This window comes from Callorhinus ursinus, unplaced genomic scaffold (assembly GCF_003265705.2).
Source record: "Callorhinus ursinus isolate GAN/ISIS: 27379988/994484 unplaced genomic scaffold, GSC_fseal_2.0 scaffold36, whole genome shotgun sequence".
NCBI classification, from domain to species: domain Eukaryota; kingdom Metazoa; phylum Chordata; class Mammalia; order Carnivora; family Otariidae; genus Callorhinus; species Callorhinus ursinus.
The window spans coordinates 5,087,736-5,113,217 of NW_027397098.1; the positions used below are offsets into that span (position 1 = coordinate 5,087,736).

General features: G+C 34.9%; 1 protein-coding gene across 3 annotated transcripts in view; it reads left to right on the forward strand.

Annotated features, from left to right (window-relative positions):
• UPF2 (UPF2 regulator of nonsense mediated mRNA decay) overlaps nucleotides 1–25,482 on the forward strand; it is a 108,744-nt gene that overhangs the window by 14,780 nt on the left and 68,482 nt on the right. For all 3 annotated transcript variants that reach the window (XM_025853513.2, XM_025853514.2, XM_025853515.2), the window contains exons 4-7: nucleotides 5,441–5,601; nucleotides 11,723–11,920; nucleotides 20,406–20,555; nucleotides 22,292–22,395. In XM_025853513.2, coding sequence (XP_025709298.1) covers nucleotides 5,441–5,601; nucleotides 11,723–11,920; nucleotides 20,406–20,555; nucleotides 22,292–22,395 — 613 coding nt within the window. The remainder of the gene's footprint in view (nucleotides 1–5,440; nucleotides 5,602–11,722; nucleotides 11,921–20,405; nucleotides 20,556–22,291; nucleotides 22,396–25,482) is intronic.

Sequence of the window (25,482 nt, forward strand, 5' to 3'; positions counted from 1 at the left end):
TCTTTCTCCCTAACTGGTGGGAATGGTGGCAAAAATTTCTTTTTTCAGAATTAGGACCTTATGATTGCATGTTCTGACAGCACTAAGTGGTTTGATTGAAAGTATAGAGGCTTTCCCTGTTGTTAATAAAATCGGAGATTTCTTTCATTACTGCAAATTCATGAGGTATTACTTTGCCATTGTTGAAACTTAAAAGCACATTGATGTAAAATTAAGTAGTGTTGCTTTTACCTTCCACTAACCTTCCAGGTAAGTTGTACCTTGCCTTTACAGGTGGAATGTTTGATAAATTGTGTAGTATTTAAGCACTATTAAGATGTTCTGTCACTGTACTTTAGACTCAACGAGGCTTTAACAATTTTGTAAGTACTCTGAAATTGCTACATCTTTCCTGAAATTATCTCAATGACTTTGACAGTTATTTAATAAATATTTGATTGAGTACAGTTATGGTTACTATCCTGTAGTGTGTTTTCATACAAGATTATAAGACATCCATAACCAAATTCTAAAATGAAACCAAAAGAAAATTTAATTCGCTTGAAAATTTACAAATTGCTAAAGGAGATAAAAAGTAAAACCTAGTAGTTTTTCACGGGTCTGCTTCATGATTATTTTTTCAAGATTTTGGCCATGTGTTCTATGTTATTTTGCATGACTGTATAAGGTCAGAGCTAAAATGGATTTTCTGTGTTCTTGCCAAGATTTTTTTTTCTTTTTAATTTGGCTAATATAAGATCAAATAATATTTGGCATTGAAGTTCTTGCCCTTTTTACAGTGGGCTGTGGCATTTTTTTTCCCTCATTAAAATAACTGTTGTACATTGATCAAGTGCATCAAATGTATCATCTTAATTGATCCTCATAGTGCCCTTGAAAGAAATACCTCTATTTTGAAGGTGATCACATCTAGGGATTAAAGAGCTTGCCCATTGTGTCTTATATAGCAAGTGACAGATCCAGTTCTTTCATACCTCTTCATACTGTATTTTTCACAATTTCCATATTACTCATCTTCCATCTGCATTTAGTATTTGTACTTGATTTTAAGGTATCTAGTAAATACAGTAGCCACTCAGTGCTTACCAAGTCAGATGCAAACAGAAGGACCCAAAAGAATATAAAATAAACACCCCAGTGTGAGAAGGCTTGCCTTTGTTATATGTATTTGAGAGACATTCTGATTTCAGTATAAGGTACCAAGTGGATAATTTTAATTTGGGAGGCAGTATAGTCCAATAGTTGGGAGCATAGACTCTGGAGCCAGGCTACTTTGGTTCAAATCTTAGATCTGTTATTTACTCAGGTCTGTAATTCTTGGCAAGTTATCTCATATCTCTGTGCTTCAGTTTTCTCTTCTGTAAAATGGAATAACAGTAGCATTCTACGTCTGAGATAAATGTGAACGATGCAGTGAATTCACGTGTAAAAGCACTTTTAATAACAGTATCTGGCTCATTGTAAGTAGTAAATGTGAGTTTATTATTTGTACTATATTGCCTGCTTAATCTTCAGAAAGACTTGATGAGAATTTCTCCTGTGCCTTTTCATGATTTTGAAAATGTGTATTTTTAAAATAATGCGAAATAACAGTAAGCGATATACAAAATAAGAGAGCAAGAGTGTCAAGCAAGAAGAAAAATTGAAAAAAGGAAAAGAAAACAAAAATGTCTTTTAATACTAGAATTTTTTGAGGCATTTATGACTTTTCTTATGAGATAGAATGCTCGATTCAAGAATGGACTGATATTTTCTGTCAGTTTTACGATATTGAATTAGTAATATAGAAAACACTAGAAATCAAAGATTGATGTACCTTAGGATTGCTTCCAGTGATAGCTCATCATCTGATGAAGGAGGTCTACTATCTTGTATTTTTATTATAATGAATAAGATTTGGAATTAATTTTGTTTTCATTGCTTACTTTTTACGTCTCTAAGATGCTGCCAGTAACTTCCTATTTTACGGTGATGTCATGAGAGGGATTATACTCATTTATAATACATTTAACAATGATACTGATTCAGTGAACTCTGATTATGACAGGAATTGGCAAACTATGGCCCACAGGCCAGATAGATCCACCACTATTTTTTATACAGCTGGTGAGCTAAGAATAAGAATGGTTTTAAATTTTTTGGATGGTTGGAAAAAAATCAGAAGAGTAATATTTTGTGAAATACTAAAATTATATGAGTTCAAATTTCAGTATACATAAATAAAGTTTTATTGGAATGTAGTCACGCTCATTTTTTTTATGTATTATCTGTGGCTGCTTTTGTGCCATATCAGCAGAGTTGAGTAGTTGCAACAAAGAACGTTTGGTCTGCAAAGCCTAAAGTACTTATATATGGCCCCTTTGCAGAAATAATTTGTTAACCTCTAATTTATGACCGTCTCAAAAAGAATGGCTTCTATTCAACTTTCTGAATATATCGGCTTCTGAAGAGATTGTAATTAAAATGATGTGTGATGAATCATATATTCAACTTGATTTTGCATAGTGATATATTCCCATGGAATTCTCATAAGAAATTTTGGTGAGATTTACACCAAATAGAATAGGTACTTTGGTCAAATGTGCTGCATAAAGTTTAGTTCCCTCATACAGGTCTTCTAAAAAAGTTAAACTGAAAATCCTTTCAGTGGGCTTCATAAACCTAAAAAACTGCCATATATAGTACAGTCATTAAAAAAATGTTTCATTTTAATTTGATGAGCACCTCTAAATGACTCTAGGGATTTTGAATGTTTGGGTGCCTATGATGCATTTATTTCTCTGCTTGAAATCTGTGTTCTTACTAGGTCCTGTGTGTTTAGTCTGATGTTTAGTAAATACATTAAATAAATGGTCAAGGAAACTATGTAGGACTATATAAGTTTTGTGTATGACAGAACTCTTCCAGTGCCATTTCATTGGTATCTTGTGCTGCTTGCTAAGTTTTTAGTGTAAGATATGATTAGAAAATAAATCTACCAAAATCTAAGCTTCTGTCCTGAGGACTATTCTCACTAGGTAGTAACCTAAGCACATGTAAGTTAAGCAGTTAAGTAAATTAGTGCTGTTAAAAAATTTGATCATGGGATTGAGATTTGGGGGGAGTGTGAGGAGTTACTTCTGGAGCTTCAGAGTTTTAAATTTGTTCTAGGATGACTGGAAAGGAACTGGAATGTGTACAAAGGGAACTGTCATAGAATTAAATCACTTTTAACTGATCGAATGCAAAATCACAGGCAAATGTTTGAAAATGAGATTGATATTGGAAAAAAGACTGTTCCTTTTTTGTTGTGATAAAATAGTCATCACTTTGTTACTGCTTATATATCATAAATTATTAATGTTGTATAACCTAAAAACTGCATGCATGTTCTTCAGATTACTAGAATGTCAGAACTTGTTAGAGAAAGTTCCAGGTTCTCTTATTTTGAGATATTTTCCTGTTTCTTTTCAAGTACTGAAATAATTTTGCATCTTAATTGTCAGTAGATGTTTTGAAATCTCTTAGGACTGTTATCACTCTGAACATAATCTGCTATAGAATAAACTAAGTCTTTTTTGACTTAACATTTTTTCTAATAATAACTGCCGAACATTTTAGAATAGTCTACTTTTGAGTATTTATTTAAACTATTTAATTTTAGTGTCTTTTATCTTCAAAAATGATAAAACTTTTTTTTTTTTAAGATTTGATTTATTTATTAGAGAGAGAGAGAGCACAAGCAGGGGGAGCGGCAGGCAGAGGGGGAAGCAGGTTCCCCGCTGAGCAGGGAGCCCTATGCGGGGCTGGATCACAGGACCCTGGGATCATGACCTGAGCCGAAGGCAGAAGCTTAACCGACTGAGCCATTCAGGCGTCCCAAAAATGATATAACTTCTAATTAAAAGTTCTAACAAGCTCACTCATTTGAAGTAATAGTCATTGCTTTCATGAGTTGAGTATATTTGAATGTTTTGGGTTTAGAATTCATTCACAAAACTTACTGAAAGATTTTTTCCTGTAAAATTAGTTTGAAATAAATGGTTAAAGAGAAACTATTCTTGTTCATAGAATGATACTAATGTACTTTTAAATTGTAAGAAAATGAGTGAAAATTTTTCATTTTAGATCCCTAATAGGCTGGATTTGAAAAAAGAAGATTGGATTTAATGAATAGTATCCTATGCTTTGATCTACCTTGAGCTTATAATGGGAGCTGATATTCCTGACTTAGAAAATGTTGGCTGGAATGTTACAGCATTTAAACAAAAGTTTATGTGGGTAGCTGTTGGGTAAGATAGGAGAGTTTGGAAATTGTTCCAGCTAAGCCGGGATGAGTAAGTTTAGGCATGGTTTTTCACTTTATTTTCTGTAACTCTTAATAAGATAACATCACCAAAAAGCACCTCATTTTCTTCCTTGTTCATAAGAAAACTCAAATGACAAGTAATAAAAAACTTTTAGGGGCGCCTGGCTGGCTCAGTCGTTCAGCGTCTGCCTTCAGCTCAGGTCATGGTCCCAGGGTCCTGGGATCGAGCCCTGCTGCTTCTCCCTCTCCCACTCCCCCTGCTTATGTCCCCCCTCTCGCTGTGTCTTTCTCTGTCAAATAAATAAAATCTTTAAAAAAAAAAACAACTTTTAAATATTTTGAAAATGACTTAATTTATAATTTACAGTTGGCTTTTTGAAACCTATATTGTATTTGCATTAAGGTTTATAGATTTCACATGTTGCACTACATACGTACTTAGTTATAAATAGATGCAGTTATAGACATCTCAACTATCTGTAGATACAGTAAGGTTTTTACTTCACTGTTCATTTTGAAATTTTTCAGTAGTTCTGCATTTCTAATTATGGGTGGCTTATTAGTGACCTGTTTGTAGAATAGAAGACTAGTTGTATTCTCTGCTCCTGAGATGGCCTGGACTTGCTTTAAGTGTGTTGCTCAATTAATATTTGTTAAATGGATAAATAACCAGTACTTGCACAGTCAACTGAGAATTGGCTGTTTGGAAAATGTGAGCTTTTTCAAAAAATCTTGATTCAAATCATTGTAAAAGTTTAAGGATACTGATTTTTATAACCTGTTGTTTTTGAATGGTTTTTTAGGTATGTTAAGTATTTTTGATTAACTGTATTTGAAGGGAGTATTTTTAACAAAATACTTTTAAAATAATTTTTATTCAGTGGCATTGTTAAATTTTATATTTCTTCAGGCATAGTTAATCACAATATTCTTTGAAGAATTAATGTTGAAATTTAATTGCTTAGGTGAATTTGATTATACTAGTTTTAATTTTCAGATACATCTTGAAAATGTTAATAAAAATAAATTGAAGAAAATCATGCAAAAAGCTTATGTGATAAAATAAAATTTTATGGAACATTCCCAGTGTAACAGTACATGAGCACATGTATTTTGATGAGATTATCAGATTATTTCATCATTTGTTTATAGGCGTATTCTCCATTCTAAAGGGGAGCTAAGTGAAGATAGACATAAACAGTATGAGGAATTTGCTATGTCATATCAGAAGCTGCTGGCAAATTCTCAGTCCTTAGCAGACCTCTTGGATGAAAATATGCCAGATCTTCCTCAAGACAAACCAACACCAGAAGGTAAGATAGCCCTAAAAACATTGAGATTTTTCAATAAGCACTATCACTTATCTTTACTTTGTCAGATGTATATTATTGAAAATTTAAGTTTTAAACATGCCTTTAAAGTGTTTTCAATGAAGAAGTAGTATTAAGACCTGATAAGAACTTCGAAAAGCTAGTATTTGAAATACTCCTATGAATGGAAAAGGCTTTGCACTTAACAGTAATTAACTCATGTGATCTTATGATGCAGTCCTTCAGGTTCTTTTATATTAGGTATCTTTGAATTATATCCAACAGGGGCCTTTTTTTTTTTTTTTAAGATTTTATTTATTAGAACTAGCACGATGTGGGGGGCAGGGAGGAACAGAGCAGGAGGGAGAGGGAGGAAAGAATCTAAGAATCTCAAGCAGACTCTGTGCTGAGCGTGGAGCCGGTCACTGAGCTAGATCCTATAACCCTGAGATCATGACCTGAGCCAAAACCAAGAGTCGGACACTTAACTAACCGAGCCACCCAAGTGCTTCCAAACAGGGACCTGTCTTAAACCATACTTGAGGTTATAAGAAGATTCACTTTATTTCTCGTAAGGTGGATTGGATCTTTGGGATTCTAATATTTTTGTATCCTTATTTTTAATCTATTTGTTTTGAATGATACGATATCCTAAATTGTTATTTAGAACTAAAACTTATCTTGGGGTTTTGTGAGATAAATTGTTTATCATTCTGTGAGATGAGTTGTTTTCCATACTATTTCAAAGATGTTTTAAAGTTCCGTTTTGATTGTCCTTAAGTTGATAGGGCTTCTAATACATTAATCTGTCACACCAACTACTTTATATAATAATTTATGTTAGTAGATGTGTTAATGTCTTATTAATCTTCAAGCTATCTGGCAATCCTGTTTACTTAAAAATTTTAAGAGTAAAGTATTTGTAAGGTATCCTTTTATAATACAAGAAGATATTTTGTATTTTACATCTCAATAAGAAACACCTATTGTATAGTGTGAGTGAGTTTATTTTATTATATTTATATATAATCATGTATATAATTCCTCCTAATTTTTATATCCCTTCATCAGTGAACCTCAAACTTTTTGGTTTTTTAAAAGAAGCTCCACTGTAGAATTTGTGTTTGTTTTAATCTGGCAGGTTTCTTGAACATTTTCAGTATATTTATTATATTTTAGAACTAAAATCTTTGATACTGTTTAACATTGATTTGGTATTATTTCTACTGAAATTTAAGGTAGTCTTTCTTTTAATGGTAAATGACTTGAAAAGTATTTTTAGGCATTTTCCAGAGATAATAGGTCAACATAAAATTCTGTCATCATTTTTAAAAGATATTTTCACCAGGTATAGAATTTTAGGGTGACATTTTTTTCTTTATACTTTTTTTTACATATGGTATATTTTTCCTCTGCTTGCTTTAAAATTCCTTAATTTTGATGTGGCTTGGTGTGGTTTTTCTCTGTGTTTCTGGTGCTTGGGTTCATTGGACTTCCTGAATCTTTGAGTTTATAATTTTTGTCAAACTTGGAAAATCTTGACTCTTGTTTCTTCAAATATATTTTCTATTACTCTTCTATCTTCTATTACTCTTCTGCTATGGAGATTTAATTATAACTATGTTAGGTGGTTTGAAGTTGTCCTTTTTATTCTTTAATACTTTTTTCTCTGTGTTTTGTATTGGGTAGTTTGTACTGCTGTATTTTCAAATTCACTAGTCTTTTCTTTTACTGTGTCTAATATACTATTAATCTTTTTAAAAAGATTTATTTATTTTAGAGAGAGAGAGCACAAACAGGAGGGACAGAGAGGGAGAGGGAGAGAGAATCTCAAGCCGACTCTGTGCTGATCACAGAGCCTGTCGTGGTGCTTGATCTCAGAACCCTGAAATCATGACCCGAGCTGAAACCAAGAGTCCAATGGTCAACTGACTGCGCCACCCAGGCGCCCCTATATTATTAATATTACATAGAAATGTAATTTTTATCTCTCGAAGCTGGTTTTATTTTCCATGGTCTCAAACATGCTTAGTCTATCTCCTAGTTTGTTGAGTACATGAAATATAGTTAGAATATCTGTTTTAATGTCTTTGTCTACTAATTTTATGATGTATGTCATTTCTGCATTTTTTTTTTAAGATTTTATTTATTTATTTGACAGACGGAGCACAAGCAGGGGGAGTGGGAGAGGGAGAAGCAGGCCTCCTGCAGAGCAGGGAGCCCGATGCGGGGCTCGATCCCAGGACTCTGGGATCATGACCTGAGCCAGGCATCCCTTCTGCAGTGATTTTAATTGATTAAGTAATTGATCTCCTCTACAGCTCTTGTATTTTTTTCTACTTTTTGCATTTTTCATCATGTTTAAATTGGATAACTGCTGGATAGTTTTGTATTCTTAGAAACATTGACCTTAATTCTGGGACACAGTTAAGCTACTTGGAAACAGTTTTATCCTTTTCAGGTTGGCTTTGTTAGGTGGGATCAGACCAGCCTTTAGTCTAAGGGCTAATTTTCCCTATTATGGAAGCAATATCCTTCTGTACTCCCCTGATTTCCCATGAATTGGAAGATTCAGTGTAGTTATTTTCCCAGTCTCAACTAGTTCCCTTACACATAGGGGCTGATCAGTGTTCTGCTGAACATTCAGGGGGAGCTCTCTGCTGATCTCTAAGGTCTGTTCCTGTGCTTTTTCCTCTCTGGTACTCTGTCCTGCACTATCTAGCCACATGGGCTAGAGTCTTTCCCACACTCTCAGCTTCTGTCGTTCTCGTCTCACACAGACTGCTGGGGTCTGCTTCACTTCTCCCTTACTTGGCTGTAGCCTGGAAAATCTATCAGGCAATAAGCTAGAGCAGTTAATTGTAGCGCTCAGGATTTTTGTTTCTTGTCTCTAGAGATCAGTTTCCTGTGCTATCTGATGTTGTGTTCAAAAACTCATATATATTGTTTGCCTGTTTTTTTTTTAGTTGTTTTGGGTCACTGGTACCTCATCTTGGCCTGAAGAGGCCGAAACTTTTACGTGATCAGAATATTTGTTCCTGCCATGCTGCAATGAGATCATATTATATATACTATTCTGCAGCTACTCTTTTTTTTACATTTTATTTTTATTTTTTATTTTTTAAGTTTTTATTTAAATTCCAGTCAGTTAACATACAGTGTAATATTAGTTTCAGGTGTACAGTATAGTGATTCAACACTTCCATAGGGTATATGCATTTTAAGTTTAAATATATAAAGTTAAATATTCTTCCAAAGAAATTTACATGCCACTAGCTATGTGAAAACGAGTGTTTTCTTAACGTTCTTACTGTATTGTAGTTCTTGATTTTTATCTTCTGAGGTTGAGCATCTTTTCTTTAAGTTTATTGGCTATTTTATTTATATATGTGTGTGTGTGTGTGTGTATATATGTATATACACACACACACATATATATGTTTCTCTCTGACATACTGGTTTGAATCCTTTACCCCTGCCTCTTTTTTTTTTTTTTTTAAAGATTTTTATTTATTTGACACAGAGAGAGAGAGCGAGCGCATAAGCAGGGGGAACAGGCAGAGGGAGAAGCAGGCTTCCCTCTGAGCAGAGAGCCTGATGTGGGGCTCGATCCCAGGACCCTGGGATCATGACCTGAGACGAAGGCAGACGTTTAACCGACGGCCACCCAGGCGCCCCTGCCTCTTTTTAATCAAATATTTATCTGTTTTTAATTGAATTATGAAAGCATTTTGCGTATTAAAGAAATTATTCTTTGTTATATGCATTGAAAATAGTTTCCCATGATTATCTGCTGCTTTTTGACTTTGTAGCATTTTTTTTGCTTCTCAGAAGTTGATTTTTTTCACAATTTATAATTACTGTGCAAATACATTTTTCATATATGTAAAATGTTCATGCATATTACAGAGTAGAAAGTGAAAGTCTCCTATCTTACGCATTCCATTTTCCAAGCTATCCATGGTTAACAGTTTGATACGAATCTGTCCAGACTTTTTAGTACAAAATATATATGTAAAATATATAATCAGATATTGATACATAGCTTTATTGTTAATTTAATGTTATTTTGTATTAACTTTTCTCTTTCAATAACATTTTTGAGAAATTGCTGAGTTCAGGTAGATATGCTTCATTCTTTTAGTATGTGAGTAATATTACGGAGTGTATAAATGTAGTTTGTAAGCCCTTATTGGTAGATATTTAGATTCTGTTCAGTTTTGCTCTGTTACAAACAGTGCTATGGCAAATATCCTTGTAAATCTTACTTCACATTTTCTTTTATTTCTTTGGTATAGATTCCTAGAAGGAATCTTGCAGGATCAAAGATTATACTTATTTTAAATATTGATAGATACTGGGACGCCTGGGTGGCTCAGGCAGTTAAGCGCCTGCCTTCAGCTTAGGTCATGATCCCAGGGTCTGGGATCGAGCCCCATGTCGGGCTCTCTGCTCAGAGGGGAGCCTGCTTCTCCACCTCCTTCTGCTCGCCGCTCTCCCTGCTTGTGCTCTTTCTCTGTCAAATGAGTAAATAAAATGTTAAAAATAAAATAAAATAAATATTGATACTGACAGATGACATCTCCTTAATGCTGTATTAATTTATACTCTAGATAAGATATGAGATTGCTTACTTCCCTGTGGTCTTATCAACATTTGCTGATACCCATCTTTTAAACATAATCTAGCATGTCGAAGTGATAAATGTTGTTTTATTTAACATTATCCTTATTAGTATTGAGGTTAAGATTCTTTTTATATGATCTTTTACTTACCTGTTCAGAGGCTTTATCCATTTTTCTATTGGGATTTTGGTCTTTGGTTGTAGGGCTCTTTATATTATGAATATTAATTTCTTTGTATGAATATTGCCAGTATCGTCTTCTAGTTTGTCCTTTGGTTTTGTTTATATTTTTCATTACACAAGTGTTATAATTTTTCAGTCTTTTCTCTTACAGTATATGGGTTTAGTGTCCTGTGTTTAAATATATTTGCTGTAAGGCATATAAGGAGTGTCCTAGGGAGCCCAGTGTTCTGTTGTTTTTGCTCTTGGTTTTGTTTTTCCTATGAAATGAATCATTTTCTTATGGTTATTTTTAATCTACGTGATCATTCTCCTACTTACAATTCTAGTTAGGAGAGAAGCACAGTGAGAATAGATAAATTCATGAGTGACCTCATATGAAGTTGGATATTAATTTTACTCTTCTAAGAATTTATAGTTGTATGTAAAGGGTAGACTGTGTGTATGTGCATGCACATGTGCAAATATATGCATGGTTTTCTGCCTTCTACTGAAATATCTTTATATTTCTTTGTGTTTCCTTCCGTTCTTTTCCATTTATTTATCACTTGACCATTTATAGCAACCCGCCTTATACCACGGATTATACCAAAAGGAGGGATGCTTCTTAATTAAAAGTTTATGATTTACTTCTGGGGCACCTGACTGGCGCAGTTGACAGACCATGTGACTTTTTTTTTTTTTTTTTTTGAGAGAGGGAAAGAAAATGCGTGCATGTGTGCACACATGAGGCGGGGGTGGGGATATGGGGGGAGGGGCAGAGGCAGAGGGAGAAGCAGACTCCCCACTGAGCAGGGAGCCCAACTTAGGCCTTGATCCCAGGACCTTGGGATCATGACCTGAGCCGAAGGCAGATCCTTAAGTGACTGAGCCACCCAGGCACCCCAGAGAGCATGTGACTCTCGATCTCAGGATTGTTCATTCGAACCCCATGTTGGGTGCAGAGATTGTTTAAAAAAAAATCTTAAATTTTTTTTGGTTTACTTGTGAAGATAATTGTGATATAAGTGGTACAGAGGGTTGGGAGTGAAAAAAATGCTTTATGGGAGATGTGGATGTTTTAGGAATGGCCAGGCTTATGTATTTCTTACATAAGAGAAAAAACATCTTTCTCATAAGCTGTCCTCTAGTCTGTCCTTATTTGATGTTCAAGATGATTACATAAACAATCCAGAGTGTTTGTTGATTAAAGAAGCTTCTATTAATTGAAACACTCAAGATTCATCAGTTATCAAATTGAAAATATAAAATATCTTTTTATGTGGTTTTGCATACTACACCTGAAATGGTTTTAATTCCCTCTGGCTTGTTTTATTGTAGAGCATGGGCCTGGAATTGATATCTTTACACCTGGTAAACCTGGAGAATATGACTTGGAAGGTGGTATATGGGAAGATGAAGATGCTCGGAATTTTTATGAGAACCTCATTGATTTGAAAGCTTTTGTTCCAGCCATCTTGTTTAAAGATAACGAGAAAAGTTGTCAGAATAAAGATTCCAACAAAGATGATTCCAAAGGTAAATTCTAGAGGATAAATTTTTACATTAAGTGCTATAAAAATTAGTTTCAAAATAGTATTTGTAAAAGTATTTTTTTAGTTACTAGTTTTGCAGTATGAACTTTGAGTCATTAGATTAAATGGAATGGAGCATGAAAGAGTGATAAATGACATACTTTCAACAGTGCCATAATTTGAAAATGTTTGTTTATAATGTAATGAATTCATGTGAGATCTTGGTAAGATCTGAAATGCTCCCAGTTGGATTGTTAGGAAAAGTGTTGGTTCTGTAGTGCAGTGTAGATATCCCTAGCTCTTTGTGAGAGAGAGTTGATTTAGAGAAATCACAGGCTCTGAGATCATTAACGTAGTGGGAAGTCCTGAATGCCAGTCACACCATGTTCTCTAAAGGGAATTATGCCAAATGGTAGAGATGAGGGGAGATGGGAGGGAACGGTGGCAGGGATTTGAAGAGATAGATAATTTTTTTTTAATGTTCTTTTGTATTCTGATATATATATTAGGGAACTCATGTAAAAAAATAATAGTAGTTTGTATTTAATAATCACTTCATGCCAATCATCATTTTAGTACTTTATAAGTAAAAAATTTTTAATTTTCATAACCCTGTGAGGCACAGCTACTGTTGTCCCTGTTTTCAGATGAGGAAACTGGCACAAAGGGGTTGAATAACTATCCAGAATTAAGTAACGTACACAGCTAGTAAGTGGTGGATCTGAAATTTCAGCCTCGTTAATGAATGACTTGGGCCCTAAATTTCTGTATTACACTGCTTTTTGAGTTATGTTAAGATTAGTAATTTATGTACCTTACACTAAAATTAGAAAGTCATATTCTTTGCTTTTGATATACAAATATTATAACACATACTTCTAAAACATTCCGTTACTCCTGTACCCATTAAGCAGTTTCTCTCCATTCCTCCCTTCCTCTAGCCCCTGGCAAATACCAATTTGCATTTTGTGTCTATGGATTTATCTGTTTTTAGTGTTTCATATAATTGGGGTCACACAACATATGATCTTTTGTGTTTTACTTCTTTTACTTAGCATCATGTTTTGGAGGTACATCACATTGTGCATTTGTCAGTATTCCATTCCTATTTATGGTTGAATTATATTTCATTTTGTGTGTGTATCACAAATTGTTTTTCTATTTATCCATCAGTGGACTTTTGAGCTGTTTCCACATTTTGGCTATTGTCAATACTATAAACAGTGCTGCTATGAATATGTACTTACCCGAGTCTCTGTTTTCAATTTGTTGAGTATACACCTAGGAATTGCAGGGTTATGTGGTAATTGTTTTATTTTTTTAATTTTTATTTTTTTTAATTGAAGTATTGTTGACATTAGTTTCAGGTGTACAACATTGTGATTAGACAGTTCTGTATGTTGTATAGTGCTCACCACTATAAGTGTAGTTACCATCCGTCACCATACAAAGTTATTATAATAACTACTGAATGGGAGAAGATACTTGCAAATGATATATCTGATAAGGGGTTAATATCCAAAATATATAAAGAACTCCTACAACTCAACACCAAAAAAACAAATAATTTGATTAAAAAATGGGCAGAGGATCTGAATATACATTTTTCTGAAGAAGACATAGAGATAGCCAGTATACCATGAAAAGATGCTCAACACCACTACTCATCAAGGAAATGCAAATCAAAACCACAGTGAGATATCACCTCCCACCAGTCTGAATCACTAGTATCAAAAAGACAAATCACAGTTGTTGGTGAGGATATGGCGAAAACGGAATCTTCATTATTATTGGTGGGAATGTAAATTGGTACTACACATAGAAAACAGTATGGAATTTTCTCAAAAAATTACAATGCACTAATTCCACTACTGGGTATTTACCCAAGGAAAACAAAAACAGTAATTTGAAAGGATATATGCACCCCTCTGTTATTGCAGCACTATTTACAGTAGCCGGAATGTGGAAGCAAACTAAGCGCCTGTTGATATATGTGAATGGATAAAGAAGATATGGCATATATATAAAATGAAATGTTACTCAGTCATAAGAAAGAATAAAATCTTGGGCGCCTGGTGGCTCAGTCGGTTAAGCATCTGCCTTCTGCTCAGGTCATGATCTCAGGGTCCTGGGATTAAGCCCCGTGTCGGGCTCCCTGCTCAGTGGGGAGTCTGCTTCTCCCTTTGCCCCTGCCTGCCCTACCTTCCCTGCTCCCGCTTGTGTTCTCTCACTCACTCTCAAATAAATAAAATAAAAAAGAATAAAATCTTATTATTTGCAACAACTTGGATGTTGTTGGATGGACCTAGAGAATATTATGTTAAGTAAAATAAGCCTGACAAAGACAAGTACCATATGACTTCACTTACATGTGGAATCTGAAAAACAAACAAACGAAAAGAAAAAACCAGAAGCAGATTTATTAATACACCCAACAAGCGGTTGCCAGAAGGAAGGGGGTGCAGAGGGATGGATGAAGTAGGTGAAGGGGATTAAGAGATACAAACTTCTATGTTTAACTTTTAGACCTCCCAAACCGTGTGTACACAGTGGCTGAACCATTTTAACATTCCTCCATTTCTCTATATCCTTACCAACACTTGTTATTATATGATTTTCTTTTTCCTACAGCTGTCCTAGTGGGTGTAAAGGTGGTATTGTGGTTTTGATTACATTTTCCTAATGACTAGTGATGTTGCATATCTTTTCATGTGGTTGTTGGCCATTTGCTTATCTTTGGGGGGAAAATGTCTTTTTAAGTCCTTTGTCTATTTTTTAATTAAGTTGTTTTTTTGTTATAAGAATTTAAAATATTCTGGATATTAGACCCTTACCAGATTTGCAAATATTTTTCCCATTCTAAAGATTGTCTTTTTACTTTATTGATAATGTACTTTGACACACAAAAACTTTTTTTTTAATATTACCTTCATTTTTTAGAGCTAAAGTTTTAGGTTCACAGCAAAATTAAGCTGAAAGAACACAGTTCTCATATGCTCAGTCTCTCCACACATGCACAGCATCCCTCACTGTCAACATCCCCACCACAGTGGTGCATGTGTTACAGGTAACATACGTAGTAACATATTATCACCCAAACACCAAAAGTTTTTAACTGAAAGTTTTTTTTTTTTTAAATATATAATGTATTATTTGTTTCAGAGGTACAGGTCTGTGATTCATCAGTCTTGCACAATTCACAGCGCTCACCATAGCACATACCCTCCCCAGTGTCCATCCACCCCATCCCTCCCACCCAGCAACCCTCAGTTTGTTTCCCGAGATTAAGACTCTCTTATGCTTTGTCTCCCTCTCTGGTTTCGTCTTGTTTCATTTTTCCCTCCCTTCCCCTATGATCCTCTGTCTCGTTTCTCAAATTCCTCATATCAGCGAGATCATATGATACTTGTCTTAAAGTTTTTCTCTAAAGGATCAGTTTTGTTCTCTTTTTTCATATATGACATATATATTAAATGGGGGATAAGGTGGTGCTGAATACTAATTGAAAGAAGAATAATAAAACAATTTCTTTATAACATTCTTCAGAATCTAAGTTAAAGTATATTGAGCATGAAAATTAGGCTATTTTTTAAAATTTTATTTTTATTTAAGTTCAGTTAACATATAATGTATTATTGGTGTCAGAGGTAGAGGTCAGTGATCATCAGTCTTATGTAATACCCAGTGCTCATTACATTACGTGCCCTCCTTAATGCCTATCACCTAGTTACCCCATCCCCCCACCAGCAACCCTCTGTTTCCTATGCTTAAGAGTCTCTTATGGTTTGTCTCCCTCTCTGATTTCATCTTGTTTTATTTTTTCCTCTCTTCCCCTGTGATCCTCTGTTTTGTTTCTTAAATTCCACATATCAGTGAGATCATATGATACATGTCTTTCTCTGATTGACTTATTTCGCTTAGCATAACACCCTCTAGTTCCATCCATGTCGTTGCAAATGGCAAGATTTCTTTTTTTTTTTTGATGGCTGAGTAGTATTCCAATAATTAGGCTATTTTTGTGAACATGATAGTTGAGGTCATCCTATGGTGAGAACACCTTACAAGGACCCTTGTGGTACCATAAAGATAGAAAAACCTCTTGGTTAATCTCAAAGATGTCCTTACCTTAAGGTAAATTTTACTTTATATTTTATGGAGAGTAGTGTTGAAATATTTGAAATATTTCAGGAAGTATAAGGAAAATATATATAAAATGCTCATTTTAGATACCTACTGCTCAGTTTTGTCAGTTAAAAGTTTTTCAGAAGGCATCTCCTCATATATATACAATTGAAGCCCTGAGGAGTAGTTTCTAAAACATTAGTTACTTCAATATTTCTTTCTGCCACGGTCTAGGTTTTTCATAGCATCACTCAAGTTGACTTACTTGAAGGGTTCTAATACTTGTTTTTCTTTGAGGTAGTGGGTTTAGGGTCTCAACCTCTCTTGTGAGATTATGTACTGAGGGACATGGGCGAGACAAATATGAGCAAGTCTGTGGACTTCTAGTCACATTAGTGGGGAGCAGCCAGGGCCTCAAAGAATTAGAATATGAAGGAGAGTAGGAGTGGGGCCATAGGAAAAGTACAAAGAACTGTGGCAGTTAAGACAGTGGGGCCAGGGGCACCTAGGTGGCTCAGTTGGTTAAGCTTCTGACTCTTGATGTCAGGTCATGATCTCGGGGTTGTAAGATAGAGCCCTGCACATGGGGCTCCGTGCTTGGAGGGGAGTCAGCTTGGGATTCTCTCTGTTCCTCTCCCTTGCCCTCCTACCCCCCAAATGTGCACATGTGTGCGCGCACTCTCAAATCTTAAAAAAAAAAAAAAATAGACCATGGGGTCAGTAACCATGGTTGGAGATAGATAAAACTCTGGAAGAAATGGACCTTTGTGACAGACTTTTTGAAGCTTGACTTGGATTCTGACAAGAGATACTGGGGTGAACCTTCCAAGTAGAGCAAATGGCATGAAAAAAAAGACATAGAAGCTGGAAATTATCTAGTATATTTGGAGAGGAAGTAAGGATCAAATAATTCATTTTGCCTTTTTAGATGTAATAAATTAGGAGGGTAGTGATAAATTGGTTTGGACTATCTTGCTACAGACCATGAATACCATTTATTTGAAGTTTAAATAGCATAGATGTGATGATACACAGCTTTTTGTTACTCTGTTTTGTTACTTTCTGTTAAAGGTTACTTTGTCAGTGGTATATAGGATAAATTAGAAATATGGTGTGGACCAGCAGGTCTCTGTTTTAGTAATGTAAGAGAGCAATCACAGGAACAGTAATAAGAAAGAAGAGAAGGGGAGATATGGTCTTACATATAGAAATGTATCCAAGAATGAATAGATCAAATTTGGTGACTGACTAAGCAGTTGAACATATTAAAAGAAAGAAGATGCCATTTTATTTGGTAGAGGTATTCTGTGGATAAAAAATTATAGGACGGTTTCTACTAGTAACTGGCTTGAACTTGAGGCATCTCTCTTTGCCTTTCATTCTTACCAGTATGATGGAAATTAATCTTCCCAAACTGCACCACCCCTGAAATCACCTCAAACCATTAACTTAAATATCTCTGTCCTTTCACTGTACTTTCTTAGGTTCCCTCACTGCCCCTCTTCTGCCTCTTTTGAGACCTCTAGTCTCTTGCTTGGCTCCCTCAATTTATTTTTTTATTTTTTCTATTTTTTAAAATTTTTATTTATTTTTATTTTTTTGGCCTTCCAGTAGTCTCCACCTGCCTTCACTTACCTTCTTTTCTAGATTGCGTGCTGGTATACATCTTTAATATTTCTCTTACACATTCTTTCTCCTTTTGTCTTTCATTCATACATGCCTGTCAAGTTCAGCCCTGGATGAACTCAGTCATCCGCCATATTGGTTTCTGTATCCAAACTCTTGAGCTCTCCTAGAGATGATCAGTTAGATAGTTTGATAACTTGATAAATTCATGGTCACCAACCTCAACCAGGTTCTCAACACTGCATGGAAACTTGACAGCAGTTGACTCCATAACACATTTTCATTCTTTCTCTGGTTTTTGTTCTGCTTCCCTCTTTAGCAGAAGATGATGTGCAATATAATACTTAATAGAGAAGATGGAAGCCATTAGATAGAACTCCCTTAACAGTGTGCCCCTTCTGATTTATAAGTCTTCCTCTCTTAGGGCTTATAGAATTTTTCTTCCCTGGGTGATAAGGTGAAATTTTACACCTTCTCTATAAGGCCAGTCCATCATCTTGCTCTGAATCTTGTTTCCTTCTTTCTACAGAACCCTATTGCAATTCATTATCCCTTTTTGATCTCTTTGGTATTGAACTCTCTCTCTCCCTCCCTCTGTCTACTGGATCCTTAATCTCAGTATTCAAACATATTCTCATTAAAAAAAAAAAAAAAAAAAACAGATCAAAACAAATTGTGAATACTCTGAAACCTCCTGGGCCTCCCATCCCTTGTCAGCTACTGTCCTAATCTCTTTTTTATGTAGTCCTCTTAAAAGATGCCAGTTGTTCACTTTCTTACTTCCTTATTAGTCTACTCCAATCTGGCTCCAGCCTCATCTCTACCCTGAAACTGTTTTTGCCAAAATTACCAATCACCTTCATGTTGCTGTATCTCATGGGCAGTTTCCAGTCTCTGTCTCATTTGATCTCTTAAACCATTCGACACAGTTTACTATTTCCCTTGTGGAGCATTTCTATTCCATGGCTTCTAAACCTTCCTATCTTCTCTGCTTATCTTCAGCTTCCACTTTGATTTGGCCTTTTAAATGTCAGAGTTTTTCAGGGTCAGAGAGAAGAGGAAAGAACAGTCACTGTAGTAATTAAGTCTAGTTAATTCAACCTTTTACATGTATCTCAGATTGATTTTGTCCTTACTGCTACTATTCTAATCTAAGGTACTGTCATCTCTTAACCTGGGCCACTGTGTGATACTTCCTCCCTGGCTGCCCTGGATTTGCTCTTGCTGCCTTCTATACATTCTAAAAAATTAATTTTACTCTCCTATCTTTTAATGGCTTTGCATTTATTTGGAATATAATGTAAACTTGTTAACATTGTCTCTTGGACCCTGCATAGTTTGGCTTAGGTCTTCCTCTCCAATATCTGATACCACATTACCCTTACTTTTTTCTCCTTCTCAGCGTGTGCAGCAGGCCAGTGCTCTTGCTTCATGGCCTTCCCTCATTGTGTTTTCTGCTTGGAATCCTCTCCTCACCATACCCCTCTGACTCCCTTGTGTATATTAATTGAATTTTCTTGGATAGATTGTACATTTCTTGAGAGCAACAGCCACATTTTAAGCTTTTTGTGAATGTTCGACAGCTTAGCATAGTTTTGAATACACAGTAGCCGGTCAGTAAATATTGGTTTTTTGATAGACATCAGAGAATACTGGGGAGTGAGTGTATGCTCCATATGGGCAGGGGTTTTTGTCTGGTACAAAGCTGTATCCTTGTTTAGAACAGTAGTTAGCATGTGGTAAGAATTTAAGTCTTAGTTGAATGGAAGGGTGAATGAATGAGAAAATTGTCTTCAATAGAAGCAGCAAAACCAGTCCATATGAGAGCTTTGATTCTTCCAAATATGAGATGGCGTAATGTATCAGTAAAACATTTCTGCTTTGAATGCAGAAATTATGAGATTAGAGATTGTAAGAGATGAGGCTGAAAAATATAATTTCAGTTGACACCCTAAGTCTACCACTCTTTTAAGCGTAAAGTCTTGAACTCAGGTTTTTTTGTCTTTTTATTTATGAAAATTTTCAAACACAAAAGTAAGGGTAATACAGTGAACTGGCAATTACCTGTCAGCAACAATGATCAACATTATGGCAATATTGTTGAAATTGGGTTTAGTTCCTCTTTTTTTTATCCTTTCTGTTGAGACTTATTACCAACTCCTGGCCATTTTCTTTGCATTTTTTTATTTATTTCCTGTAACCCCTGACATCTAAGTTATAAGGATGTTTCCCTAATTGGTCTTTTTACATCTAGTCTTTTTGATTTATCTTGTGTATTGTTGGTAAGTCAATTTTCACATCACCTCACATTTAAATGTTAATCTCCTGCTCATGACCCAGCAAAGCTCATACAGTATAAAAGAGAAGGTCTGAACTTGTCGTCATGGAGTTTGAGACCCACCTTATTCTGAGTCCACTTTATCTGATCAACTTTATTTTCCTCTCTTTACCACAGATCCTCATGCCATGTATGTCTCCATCCATCCATCCATCCATCCATCCCTCCATTCCTTCGGTTAATAGATGGCATATAGAATCGAAGAAGTTATGGTCTTTGTTCTCAATGAGTGTACTATTTTTATAAAATCTGAGTATATTAAATATGTACTCAAGTTTATTGCCAGGTATATATGTAGATTCTAAGACAAATGATGCAGATTTTATGAATCCTTATCTATTTTTGTGGCAGGATTTCAATATGACTTTTAATTCAGAGATACTGATTCTTTGTTTTCAAATAGAGATGAAAGAACCTAAGGATAATAAAGAGGTATCAAATCCTGAGGATTTAGAACTTGAGTTGGAGAACCTAGAAATTAATGATGATACCTTGGAGTTAGAAGGTGGAGATGAAGCTGAGGATCTCACAAAGAAACTTCTGGATGAGCAAGGTAAGTTATTTTGCTGATGATTTAAGTTTTGATTAATTTTTATTCACAGAGCTCTTGCTTTACTTTTTAATTCTCTATTTTCCTGTTGTTTCCAGGCTATCATTTTTGGAATTTGATTTAGAATAGAAACAGGATATGTCCCATATAATGTGAATACATGCTTTAATGATCATCTAAATTCTCAATATCTTAATAGATATTTCTTCTGCTTCTTTACTTGCTAGTTTGTCATGAATTTAATTTATGGTATAATCTTTACAGTCTTAAAAGTATTTGAAAGTTATTCTAAGATGGTTGAGAGTTAAAAAGACAACTAGTAGATCAGTTTATGTGTTATAATTTTATTTGTCTTTATAATTGAGTAATATTTTGTATTTAGTAATAAAAATGTTACATTGTTAATTATTCCCTAAATACTTCCTATTAGGTTTCTTTATTAGTTAGGACTTTTTATTGAAGTACAATTCACATACAATCTGTTTATTAGCGTCAGCTGTACAGTAGGATGATTCAGTGATTCTGTACCTTACTCGGTGCTCATCATGATAAGTTTGCTCTTAATCCCCTTTATCTGTTTCAGCTGACTGCCCACCTGCTTCCCCCTGGCAACCACCAATTTGTTCTCTGTATTTCAGAGTCTTTTATGTTTGTCTCTTTCTTCTTTGTTCATTTGTTTGTTTCTTAAATTCCACATATGAGTGAAGTCCTTTGGTATTTGTTTTTCTCTGACTTACTTCACTTAACCTTATACTCTTTGTTGTTGCAAATGGCAAGATCTCATTCTTTTTTTTTTTTTTTAAAGATTTTATTTATTTATTTAATTGACAGAGAGAGAGAGACAGCGAGAGAGGGAACACAAGCAGGGGGAGGGTCAGAGGGAGAAGCAGGCTTCCCGCGGAGCAGGGAGCCCGATGTGGGGCTCGATCCCAGGACCCTGGGACCATGACCTGAGCCGAAGGCAGACACTTAACCAACTGAGCCACCCAGGCACCCCAAGATCTCATTCTTTTTATGCCTGAGTAATATTTCCATTTTATGTATATATATATACACCACATCTTGTTTATCCATTTATTAGCTGGGATTTTTTTATTAGAAGGATACCTTTTGTCAGTATTGCTTATTTCTCTGTTGTCTTCATTGTTTCCTACTGTAGATTTTCTTTTCTCCATGTCATGAAGGGAAGGTGGGCATGGTTAGAGGCTGCCCTAGGCCCAGATCCTATCAACTATTAACATCATAGGAAAAGAGAGTCTGTCTCAGTGTTTGTACATAAGTATCATGGAAGGATTTGGCTAATCCTGTGTCATGGTTGCCTGTGGCTAAGAGGAAGGTGGTGTGCTGTGCTTTGGCTGTGCCCTTCCCTATCAGAATCCCATGGGTTGCCTTCAAAGGCAAGCAGGTGATGGGAGGGCTGTTATTACTTGAAGACATGGGGAGGGATGCTCAGCAGATAAAAATAACAAATTTACTATAAAACTACATGCAATTTATGTTTAAGTTTTTGTGTCTAATGCAAAAGTTTGCCTTTTCATATTTGATATCTGAAAGACTGTAGTGTTGAGATATACCCAAACTTTAGGGTAATAGCTCAAAAAAGGCTTCCATTTTTCCATAAGAAAAGCTGTAGATAATCTGTTTGCCAAATAACTTAAAATTGAATGTTTCTATTCTTATCTCTGTGTATTGTCTCTCTGTATTTTTTTTAACCTATTTAAAAATTAATTTTATATTAGAACAAGAGGACGAAGAAGCCAGCACTGGATCTCATCTCAAGCTCATAGTGGATGCTTTCCTCCAGCAGTTGCCCAACTGTGTCAACCGAGATCTGATAGACAAGGTATAATGGTCATGGTTTAACTTTATGCAAGCACATAGACCTTGTGGGATAGCTCTAATTAGGAATATTTGTGGGTTTTGGACTGTTTTAGCCATAGAATGAACTATTTCTTCAAGTGGAATCTTATATGGGAATCCAAAATAAACATAGAAAATTGGAGCCAGTTTGTAGATACTATCTTTGAGTGTGAAACTGCATCTAGAATTGTCTTGACACTTCTCCCCTTCATATAGGGACCCCATTGTTTGGAAAATAAGGTTTTAGACCAGAAATTCTTAAAGTATGCTTTGTCAATTCCTGGAGTCTTCTGAGGTGTTTTCATGAGGTCTATAAGGTTAAAACTTTTCATACCAATATTAGGGTTCCCCCCCAAGCCCCGCCTTTTCGTTGTTCTTGACATTTGCAAAAGCAAGTGGCAATTTAGCATGAGTGGGTGCAAACTGTACTAGTAGCCTTTGTATTCTTCACTGCCATGCATTTGTAATTAAAAAGAGAGCACTACTTTCACTTAAGAATCTCCTTGATGACTCTATAAAAATTTGTGATTTTATTTCCTTTTAATCTTTGAATACACATCCTTTTAATCTGAAAAAATGGGGATTGCATATAAGGCACTTCTGCTTTCTCAAGGTTGTCTTGCGAAAAACCATTTGTGTGATTGAGTTGTAAGCTGAACTAGTTGGTTTTTTCATAGAATAGCATTTTTACTGGAAAGAAGTGATGGGCAAACTGTTAACTCACACTTGGGTATTTAGCAGATAGTTTACCAAAATGAACAAGGTGAGCCTGTCGCTTCAAGGACAGCAACAAAGTATTTATTACCAATGAACGAATGAGAGTTTTCAACAAAAGTTAGAATTTTGGAAAACTTACATCTACCACCATAAGCTTGATACCTTCCCAGTTCTTTTCTGAAGAGATTTTATTGATGGGACTTTTCTGATGAAACTTGTAATGATATTAAATAATGTAATTTTAAATACATAAAATTATGTGTGTGGAAGATCTGCATTGCTCAGTGAACCATTGTTCTAAGTGACTACGAGACAGTGTTCACAGAATCTTGCTTGAGTGTTAAAGATTCACTCAAAAATGCAAGTTAGACCAGTGGATTTTAATATAGCATGAAAAATTGATTTTGGTTCCACATTGCAGCTAACCATTAGGAAACTACCACTTGTCAAGTTTTGGGGTAGTATCAAAGAATATCTACAATTAGTGGAAAGTATATTAAAGTGCATCTCCCTTTTCTAGCTATGTATATATGTGAAGTTGGATTTTCTTCATTTACTTCATCCAAAAAACAAAACACTTGAATGCTTAAGTAGATATGAAAATCTAGCTATTTTCTAAAAAAGTACCACTGTTGGCACTAAGTTTTTTTTTTCATCTTGAAAAGTATGTAGTTATTTCCAAAAACGAGTATCAACTAATAGATTTGTTGGTATTTTTAAGTGAAATAATATTTTAAAAGTCTCTCAGTTTTTAATTTCTAGTACAGTAAATGATGATAAATGTAACCCATGTAAACAAAGTTCTTTCAGGTCCTTAATTTTTGAGAGTATGAAGTAAAGGACACTTGAGACCCAAAGTTTGAAAACTGTTGCTTTAAGCCATTTTTTTGTCAAAGTGTAATATCATATTTTTCCCCATAATGCTTTGACAGTCTCCTGTAGAGAACTACACAGGTTAGGTTATTTTTCAACTTTGAGCTCGTTTAGTTCTCCTTCAAATAATTTAGATGTATTTCAGTAACTCTTCATGTAATCAAGTAGGCTCGAAACTGTTTCCAAATTGGCTTACTTCTTGGAGTGATTAGGTCAATGTACAGTTTTCAGAAACTTAGCAAGTTTGAAATATGATTGAATCTTTCCCCTGCCAGATTTTCATATATTCATTCATGAGACATAAACAGAGAATGACAGAGAAATACCTTGACACTTACGCTCCATCCCTGTACCCCATTTTGAGTACTATCATGAAAATTGAAGGTGAGAAGGAACTTAGCAATTTTGTATATAGTAGCATTATTGTTCTGAGCCTGCATTAGAAGGTATCCTGTAGCGCCCCACTCAGTATTAAGAGCTCTTGCCAGTAATGACTGTATAGTAAATTCTGAGTTACCCCTCTGAGGGTCACATGGGCCACTCTTCCCTGTTGGACCCTAGTGGGTTCCTCTGGGGAGTCAGCGTCCTCATGAAAGGTATTTCTTCCATATACATTCACAAAAGTCCAAATGGCTTAAGAGGGAAAAGTAATTGGGAAACAGAAAAATCTAAGAATTCTTTGAATTCAGTAATTATGTAACAATATAGAAATCAGAGTGAAGATTTCGTTTAGGTAACTTCTGTGAGTAATGTCATTCATGGTAGTGTTTATTTATTATTTTTTTAATGTTTATTTCTGCATACATTTGATGATCATAAGAATTTATTTTTACTTAATAAAATAAGCAATGATTGTTGAACTGTCTTTCATTGACCTAAATTGTTTTGAAACAAGTTTTCATAATACTGCTTATTGAGTTGTCAATCAGCAATTGTTCCTCAGGCAGATAGATACCACCAGGGAGACTCCTTTTGCTTCCATTTCTCCCAAAAGGACAGGACTGGTTAAATCTAAGAATTAATATACATATGAAGCTTTTTTCTTTTTTAATTTTCTGAAATTTAGTAATTCTGACAGTTTTTCTACTCATCTTGTCTTTTATTTTTCTATATACTTATTGAGCCCCTACTGTGTGTTAGGCATTGACATGCTTTACGGACTCCTGATCTGTGGAGAGTTTTGAACATTGTAGGTTTTTTTTTTTCCACCTAACTGGCCTTTGATGATTGTGAAGTGATTATTGCCTTCTCTGTCTTCATAAAATTTATTTAGGTAGAATATGCAAAGTACTTACGTATTTCAAAGGGCAATGTTCTAGTTACTGAAATACATTTTATTTTTCGTGTTTTCTGCTTTATGGTGAAACATAAGCCATTGTTGGCCATTTAAAGTGTTCCTTAATATTTTCAAAAATGTTGATTTGAGAGTTTGTGTGTGTGAACTTTTCTAGTATTAACCTATTTTATTTTCTGAGTACAT